Here is a 9,882-nt window from a genome sequence, read left to right as displayed (position 1 = left end):
TTTGTCAAACAAAATTATAAACTAAACATAATAAAGAAAAAGTTATCACATTAGACAAACAATATATATACTCCTTCCAAAGTCTGAAACACATAATAATTAAACAAGTCATCCCCCACTCATCTTCTTAGGAAAAAAAAAAAAAAACATGAAATAAGTTGAGACATGTTCATATATAAACCAAACAGGTAAAGACATGGAACACCCTTAATTACAACTCAGAAGAACCACCTTCCTCCTCGTCTTCCACCACAGATTTCAACTTGATATTATCAGAATTCCTCACAGAGCAATTGGCACGAATTTCCCCTTTCTTGCCCGTCAGCACGCTCAATTGCCCCATTTTAATCATCGACTTGGCAAATTGCTCGAAGAAGAGATCCTCGTCGACAGCAAAGCTAGTGACAATGTCCTTTGTCCTTTTATCGGTGTACAAGTCTTGGTCGGAGGTGAACAAGCCCTGGCGATTCATGAGGTCAACATAGTACTTGTTATCGAACTTGTTGGGCGACCGGATATCCAGCACGGTGCTGCCGTTGGAATTTTCCGTGGGACAAACATCTTTTTTGAGGTCTTTGGCGAACGTTTTGTCCATGGTAGGGTCTTGAGTTGGGTAGAGCCGCTCAATAAAAGCGGCGCAGTGGCCAATGCCGATGGTGTGGCCACCGGAGAGGGCTACCACGTCGGTGGCATCCAACTTTTTGGTGGCCAAAGAGTCGAGAATGACACTGGCGTTGCTTGAGGGTGCCGGAAGATTCGCTAACGTCACCTCCCTTGTAGCGAAGGTTAGTCCATCCTTCCTTCCCAATGGCAGATTGTAGTCGGGACCTCCTGACTGCGGTGACCAAAATGCACAAATCGAGAGGTTTGTAAGAAAAACTCTTAAAGAAATCTCCCTTCATATTAATTTCTTAAACCAAAGAAACAAACGATTAAAAATAGAACCAAAAAAAAAAAAAGTATTACCTTAAATAGAAAATGATTAAAAAATTTATTATTTGAATAGAAAATGATTAAAAAAAAAAAAAAAGTCATGAGACTCAATGATTCATGAGTCATGACCCATGGGCCATGGCTAATCCAGACTCCGACATTAATGGAGAGCAGACAGAAAGTGGTATCTACTTTAGATATTTTATTCAATACTTTGAAGCCGGTGCTTATCTACTATTTATCAATTTTAAGTCGCCAATTCAAAAATTCGATTTAAAAATTATTGCGATTTAAAAACATAAAAAATTTTAAAATACAAATTAAGCATTCAATAAAATTGTAGTTTCGTCTTCTTACTTGCGATTTAAAAATCACAAATTATATATTTTTTAAAAAAATACAATTTTAAATAATTCATGCACTTGTTATTTATAAAATTACAATTCTAGTCTCAAACACACCCTAATTCTCATAGCTATCAAGGCCTTTTTCATCCTAGCTGTACCCACTATTATATTTAACCTAAATTCTTTTACAAATTCAATTTAACCTAAATTCTTTTACAAATTCAATACATCAATTATTTAAATTTGTGAGATTTATTATTATTAATTTATATGAAATTCACATAAAATAATTAAATATATATATAAAAAAAAAAAGGTTAAATACCAAATACTCCCTGGGGTTTGGTACCTTTATTTTTACCTTCCTGTAGTTTCATTTTTATCACAGGACTCCCCTTTGATAAAGGACCAAGTTAGCCAATTCGTTAGTTGACCGTTAGGACTGACACGTGGACCAATCAAATGTTGACATGTGGCACATATTTAAATTTTTTTTTTAATTTTAAAAAAAAAAGTATTTTTTTTTAAAAAAAAAAAATTGGGGGTGGTTTCGGCCACCTTGTACTCCACCAAGGGCCCACCCCATGGAGCCTTGGGGGGTGGCCGACCACCCCCAATGGTGCCCCCCCAAATCACCAGTATTTTTTTTTTTAAAATTAAAAAAATAATAATAATAATAAAAAATTAAATATGTGCCACGTATCAACATCTGATTGGTCCACGTGTCAGTCGTAACGGTCAACTAACGGATTGACTAACTTGGTCATTTATCAAAACCCCATAGAGTCCTGTGATAAAAATGAAACCTCAAAGGGGTAAAAATAAAGATATCAAACCCCAAGAGGCATTTGGTATTTAACCAAAAAAAACAAATATTCACCTATAACATTTCTCTAATTTATGGGGGTAACCGTGAAACTATATTTACCCGCTTACTTCTTATTACTATCGTCCTTTTTACAAATTTTACCCGGAAGTAAAGAGGGGGGTGGTAAAGCATTTACCAGGAAAACAGAGTCACGTGCAGCGATAGCGGTGATGTCAGCGCAAGAGACGACCTGTCCGCACTGTTTGTGGACACGCTCACGAAGGTCGTCGATGATCTCAAATGCCGTTGCTCTCAAGCTCAAGTTCGGAGGCGCGTCCTGCTCACTTGGACCACTGGTTGATCCATCCAGCAACACCGAAGCATCACATCCCTGCATTGCAAATTACACCAACAAATCAATAACCCAGATCAGTTCAACAAAATCCCAGTTGGGATTTTACACTTAAAACAGTGATATTTTTGTTAATTACCTGAACAAAGCAGTCATGGAAATGGAGACGCAGCAAGCCAGCGGCTTGGCCAATGTCTTTCTTGAAGATCTTCTTGAGCTCTTTTCTGACGACGGATTCAAGCTTAGGACAGCTAGAGTCGTAAAATGACCATGAGAGTCCCTTCACTATAGGAAGTGACGAATAGTCTAGTTCCACCTCCGACGCACAACGGTAGGAAGCCAGCAGAACCGAAGAAATCAAAAGCAAACAACCAAATGAAGAAGCAAAACCAGCCATGGTGGGTTAATTATTATAATTGTTGTGCAAAGAGAGAGCAGAAGCGTGGCTTTTTATAGACGCAGATTAAGCTTTCCTCAAAAGTCATTGTAGTATTTCTGTATTTGCCTTGGCTACCACAAAAAAAATAAAAAAATACAAAAAGGTTTATTCTTAGACTTTTCGTCGGAAGGAACCTCGAAATGGTTCAAAATAATTGAAACGCGCGTGGCGAGCACGTTTCTATTATCTTCTTCTAACTTTCGTGTGAAGCAGAAATTGCGATTTGCCGATTTATTTATTCAAATTGGACCAGAAACAGTGGATAACAAGAAAATGGGGGCACTTGGATTAGGTTTTGTCAAATACTCAAACGGATAAATCTTTTGTTAGCCAATCAAACTTGGCAGCTAAGAATCCAACAATGGCCACGTGGAGTTTGTCCTTATCACATTTAATCCCGTAACTTTCAATTAGACAATGAGTTGTATCATTGAAACTTTGGTCTATTTTAAAATAATATAAAGTCGTTAGTGTTGTAATAAGACTTAAGACTATATTAATCCATCAGATCGATTGAATCATATTTTTAGTTTAAGTTAAAGGGAAAAATTATGGAGGTGGGGACTAGTACGATGCACTGCTTCACCCACCACGGTTCACTTTTACCTCAAAAAGTAATCGACATATCTGTAAACCAGTACGATCCATTGATGAGCTATCCAGATTGATTTTTATAAAACCCTTTATCATTTTCTAAAATATAAACATGTCATTTATTTTCTAAAGTCTTTTAGTTTTAGATAGTTAGAGAAAAGTGGATAATTTTGAGAGAATAAATAAATATTATTATTATTATTTTTTTAAAAGAAAAATAGTTACCAAACATGCCATACGGTATGGCCGCTTCTGGTTTCTAGGACAACTCCGTAGAAACCTCAATCCTTGATTACTTGTCGCAGCCCACGTGCGTTTTTTTTTCGTAGACAGCCAAAAGTAGGCAATGTTTATATGAAAATACGATAAGGCCAATAATAATAAACAAAAATAAAGGCTGACAGTGGCACTATTTCTGTTTTGCATATGGGCCACAGCTACAAAGAATATCCTGGGAACCATTGAGCATAGCCACAACTCGTTTTAGGGTTGTTAAGGCAATTCAATTGATTAGGGATCATGCCAAATAAAATAAGGTTATTAGTTCGAATCCCATATCTTTCATCTTGTGCAAACATCTCCAAAAAAAAATAATAATAATAAATCGTTTCGGGATGCCAAAATATGTCTTTTTAGAAATAGTAACATAATTCTAGTCAAATATATTTAACAAAGTTACCTAAACTATCAAGATTTTACTACATGTGACTTTGTGAGAGAAAACCCAGAAGTAGGGTTGGTAAAAGATAAATTTATTAGGTCATAATACTACCACTTTAAGCATTATTGTCCCTATATTAACATCATATTTTGCTCAAGTTTATATGGAGTTGCAACTTCAGTTTTGGATAAATTTTAACTAAATCAAAAAGTCAATAGGTGTAGGCTCGGAGGGCTGTGCAAAATAACTACATACCGCTTGCCGGCCAAGTACTAATCGAAAACCAACCGACACCGCTTAACCGATGGTCGATAGGTGGTAGACTTTTTCTATTTTCGACAAATTCGATTCGGTATGTTGAATAACATTTTCTAACCGAACTGACTTTACTGACCGAGGTTTGAATATTTTTCACCTGCATATGATCTCTTTGCTTACCGACATTAACGATTGTCATCATAATCATGTCGGTAAAGGAAAATAAAGTTGGCGAAATAAGTCGGTGAAAATTCCTAATTTATCGACCATGGCGGTGCGAAATGCAAAAATTTCATTTTCGTAATCGAATTATCCGACTCCCAATCTTAAAAGAGGGGGGGTGATTACATGTGGCTATTGCATATCAACAACATAGTCCCTATATCACCTTTCAACATTATGATCTTTACAGTATAAGCAATTGGGTTGCATTGTAGGGATTATTGTGCTTTAAAAAAAAAAGAAAAAAGAAATAAATAAAATAAACTCATTCTCTCTTTGAATCATTAAAAAATTAGATAAATAAAGAATTAAAAAATAAAGAAAAGTAAAGAAATGATATTTAATTAGTATAGAGAATGATAAAGGAAATGCATTGTAGAGTGTATGTAAATAAGAAAGTAAAAAGTAGTTTTAATTTTTAAATATAAAAAAATAATAATAACAAAGAAATTGCCGAGAATAGTCCAAGTTATTTCCTCAATCTTTCAAAGCATTGTAGCTATGTTTACTTAATTTTCATGGTAATTTCTTGGGGCACGCTATACGGCGAAGTCGTGACTTACCTGATCCCTATGGTAGGAATACATTAAATAGATTCGAAATTTGACTTTTAAAATGGAGTACGCAAAATGACTCTCTGCCTTAATGAATACACAAAATGTTTCTGATTCATTGCAGTCAATTGACAAGGATATGGTTGGTGAGAGTAGTTCAAAACTCAGAAAAGATGCCTTCCTTTTTACTTTTTTTTGGTCAAGAAAGATGAAATAACACTGTTATATTTAATAATTTATAATGGGATGGGTCCACTACTCGGGACTTTTGCTCTCTCCAATTAAAGGGTCACCGTTTGCTTTTATTTGCATTGCAACTACAACTAATTAATACACAATTATGAGAGATAGACCCACCACCCAAAACATTAATGAAAGAAACGTCACCAAGGATCACGGAAAAGGGTTCTCTCAATTTTAATTTTTTTTTAATTAATATATTTAGAAGGATAATATTGTTCAAAAATAGAAATAAGGATGTAAACTGGTGATGTAGTTAATTATATTTACAAGAGTAAAATTGTCTATATATATATATATTACAATTTTAGCCTTCAAATAAAACTAACTGAATCTCCTTCAGTTCATTTGAATCGGAGAGGATCCAAATTCGGGGAGATAATTATAGGTTAAGTAAATTGACTTATTTATTAACAGAGAAACTTCACAAAATTTCCTTGAATTTTCACGCGTTTTGAAATATATTCTCAAAGTTCAAAAACTTTCAATTAAAGATATTAAACTTTCAATTTATTTAAATTACCTATTCCATTAGAATTTTTCGACAAATCATGTCAGAAGTTTCAAAATACTCATTTTTTTATTATTATTAAAAAAAAAAAAAAAGTGTAAAGATTCAGGCTTATACATATATAAGCATCTATGCCATTTTTTTTTATAAAACAAAAAACAAGGGTATTTTTACAAAAAATAACGGAAAATCCTAATGAAATAGGGTAATCGAAAGTTCGATCGAGAGTTTTTAAACTTTAGAGAATTGTATCAAAACAAGTAAAAGTTAATTAGTGATTATTTCTGAAGTTTCTCCTTTATTAATCATGCATCTAATCGAATGGATTAAATTTTATTCAAATTTTATTACACTAAACTCGTGTTATATTAATATTTGTGCCGGTTTGGTTGATGTTATCAAAAATTGCAAGGGTAAGTAGTTAAGGAAATGGTCAACCTGGCCTGTCACTTTCAGATACTCAGAAATGGTCAATTAACTGATAAACTCTAAACTAAAAGCAATTATGACGAACGAAAGAGGGGCGTTGCTCTCAGCTATCTCATTCAAAGGCTGGTGGACCAGAAAAAAAATGGACGGTGTTTTTAATGTATGCGATATGCATGAATATCTTTGGAACATTGAGTCCTTTTTTCGTTATTTTTCCTTTTCTTTTTTCTTTTTTTTCTTTCTATTTTATTATAAATCTATAATAATACTGATCAATACGTCTCACTATGATTGGAGTTGCCTCAAAAGGAAGATAGACATAAGTATAATTTGATACAAATAATTAACTCAAAAAATAGTTCAAATTCCAATGTTATTAGGGAATTTCTCTTACTCTTTTCTAGCTCAATCTCTAATATCCTGCTTATAAGCACAACTTAGTTTATAATTATACGTTCCTTAGCTTAAGCGTGTTGGATTAAGTGATCTGGTCTAATTGAAAAAACTCCTTAAGATATAGATCTGCCCAAGGCGGACTTGCGAATTCTACAACCATTTTATTTCAAATTAAGCACATCCATGATTTCTAAAGAGATTGATTAAGATCTTGTGTAATTTCTAGCTCTAATATGAGTCGTTCAATCAAGCGAGAAAGAAGAGGTGGCTTGACTGCTTGGCCACCTGGCCCAAAAGTTAGGTTGAACCATCCCTATTTGGCCAAATGCTATTAGAATCTAACTTTGTGCAATTGTTTTAATGCATGATCTGGACTTGTTCTTTCTTTCAAGTAATCGAATTTTTGGGACTATTCCGCTACACATGTGATGCACTATATATAGTTGATCCCAACATTAATAATAAGTATTTATATAATATCATATGCAAACAATATATTATTTTTTACGTCTCACTACATCACCTGGAATCTCTAAAATGTTCAAACATACAGCAAGATCAACAAATTCCATATAAAAATCAACGCTCAAATGAAAAGTTTTGGGTCCAAAATTGTCCAACATAAAAACTCAAAACACAACTAGATCAAAACGGGCCGTACAACATCCCTAATGAACATTATTCCAAAACTAAAACAATATTATTTGAAATGAAGAACAATTGAGAATTGCTTTTTAGGAATTCTTTCCTCTCTTGCGTATTCCTTGTGAAGCATCTATATGAATTTGTAACCATAGATTGCTTTTATCTGTGAATTGCAACATAATAAATCAAGTAAGTAGTGAAGGACATGAAAAAACATGCATGGAGTTAAATAGAAGGTTCAATTAGATAATAAAAAAAAAAATCTTAATGCACAATTGACAAGGAAAAAAAAAAAAAAACATAAAAAGCATGTTACGCTTGTTGTACCACTAGGCATGGCTACTAAATAGCCAAAGCTATCAAGTAATTATTATCTCACCCGTTCCCTTCTACCGTTAGATCTATAATTTCTTAATTTTTCCATTTTTTAATATGATGTTTCTTCATCTATTTTAACATATGTTTAAGAAAAAAAAAATTCTCTATATTTATGGAAAAACTAATTGAGGATATTGCATTATTTAATTGGGATAACAAGATATGTGACTTGCAAGTTTACCTTCTCATTAATTATTAACGGGAAAATGAAAATTTCACTTTAATATGCAACAAAAATGAGGTTTAGTGTTTGTTAGAACAATTTTCAGACGATATGAACTGCACGTTCTTCTTACACTTGTGGTACTACTAGGCATGACTACTTAATAGCCAAAGCTATCAAGTAATGATCATCTCACCCATCCCCTTCCACTGTAAAATCTATAATTTCTCAATTTGTCATTTCTTAATCTGATGTTTTTTCATCTATTAGCATATATTTAAGAAAATACTCTCTATATTCATGGAAAAACTACTTGAGGATGTTGCATTACATGATTGGCATAACGAGATATGTGGCTTGCAAGTTTACCTTCTCATTTATTGGTAACAAGAAAACGAAAATTTCACTTTAATATGCAATAAAAGGAGGTTTAGTGTCGATTATCAAAAACGAAATAACTAAATCATCGATAAAATGAATTATGTAATACATCCTTTAAAGAAAGGTTGGGTAAGAAAAAAAAAAAAAAAGATTACATTTTTTGAAAACAAAGATCGTAACACTCTAGTTATTTTGTTATACTAATTACCTTATAAAACAATTAGCATACTATCAAGAAGTGATCACTCTTTTGTTATCATAATTACTATTCTATAATTTCATTTTTGAAAATTTTATATAATGTGAATGACAATTTTCAAGGCTTGTATTGTTGGAATTCACTAACATGATATTTTTATTGCTCAAATTCAAATTAAATTACTCTATTTGGTAAGTACTTGGGCAACCTATACATAGTTACCATAGAAAAATAGATACATACCAATTATAACAACGCTTATTTGGTCAGCAGAGAAAATGAGTGACAATCCATGTTTATGGTAATGATAAAATTTTGTTTGACTTCACTTTAGGTTTTGAAGATAATTATCAAATGCCCCATAAGTTAAAAAGTATGTCTAGTTGACAACTTTAAGTACGCGTTTTTTTTTTTTGGTAAGAACCTTGGCGTTAAAAACAGAGCCCAAAAAAAAAAAAAAAAAAAAAGGAGGGGTAGGCCTGGGGGGGGGGGGGTGGATCATGTCCATTACAGATGGGGAGGGAAGAAAGGGGAGTAAAGTAAGTGGGAATGCAGTTAGAGTGAGTTCTGAATTCATGTGGAGGAGACCATTTTCAACATTTTGTAGTAAATGAAAATAAATAATCCATAATAAACCTCCGATTGATGTCCTAAAAATATATAAAAGTTGAAATGTTCTCTTGTAGTATGTATGAAGATTGATAAGCCTCAACATGACTAGCTTCCATCTTTGCACTATTATAGGGAGTTAAGAAATCATTACCAGATCTTCACTTGAGATTCTATGCATAAACGACATCTAACTGCTTGTTGATAGGCATTTCTTAACATTCTGTCAAACAAGTCGCAAGATCGTTTCGATGTTTTAAGCAATCCTTTACACAATCAAAATGTTGGACAATGAATTGAATTTGAGTATTTCTCTCCAGGCATCTTGCAAAACCATTAGTAACACAAGTTTTAAAGACAAGCCAGTCCATTTTAGAAAATCTAAGATGTAGATATCTTTTATCACAAACATTAATTTCATCTTCAATGCATGTATGCATTGTTCCTTGAACTTTGTCAAGTTTAGAGGAATAAGGATGCAAGATGGGGAAGTGGAGAGGGACAAAAAGAGGTAGGGGCAAAATCAATAGTTTGAACTTTATGAAGTTTAGAGAAATGAGGGACCTGAGTGGGAGGTGAAGAGGGATGGAAAGAGAAATGGGCAAGGACATTAGCTTACACTTTTAGGAGAATAAGGATAAGCAATTCCACCATCACTAGCATAAAGTTTTCTAATACATTGCAAGCCATGAATTTTCTTTCACTTTAGAAACTTTTTATTTTGATGTATAATCCAAAAGATGGTTGAGGCTTTGCTCTTATA

General features: G+C 33.2%; 1 protein-coding gene across 1 annotated transcript; it reads right to left on the bottom strand.

The window, feature by feature from the left end:
- Positions 1-31: 31 nt before the first annotated feature.
- On the bottom strand, positions 32-2,975 carry LOC132185730 (peroxidase 12-like). Its single transcript, XM_059599500.1, has 3 exons — positions 2,580-2,975; positions 2,285-2,479; positions 32-835 (listed from the first exon to the last, which is right to left on the bottom strand). Exons 1-3 carry the CDS (start codon positions 2,835-2,837, stop codon positions 212-214), a joined length of 1,077 nt encoding a protein of 358 aa, XP_059455483.1. The 5' UTR covers positions 2,838-2,975; the 3' UTR covers positions 32-211.
- Between the last annotated feature and the right edge of the window lie 6,907 nt (positions 2,976-9,882).

Source organism: Corylus avellana, chromosome ca6 (genome assembly GCF_901000735.1).
Source record: "Corylus avellana chromosome ca6, CavTom2PMs-1.0".
NCBI lineage: Eukaryota > Viridiplantae > Streptophyta > Magnoliopsida > Fagales > Betulaceae > Corylus > Corylus avellana.
The sequence above is the reverse complement of the archived record's forward strand: the minus strand, read 5'-3'. Positions and strand labels throughout refer to the sequence as shown.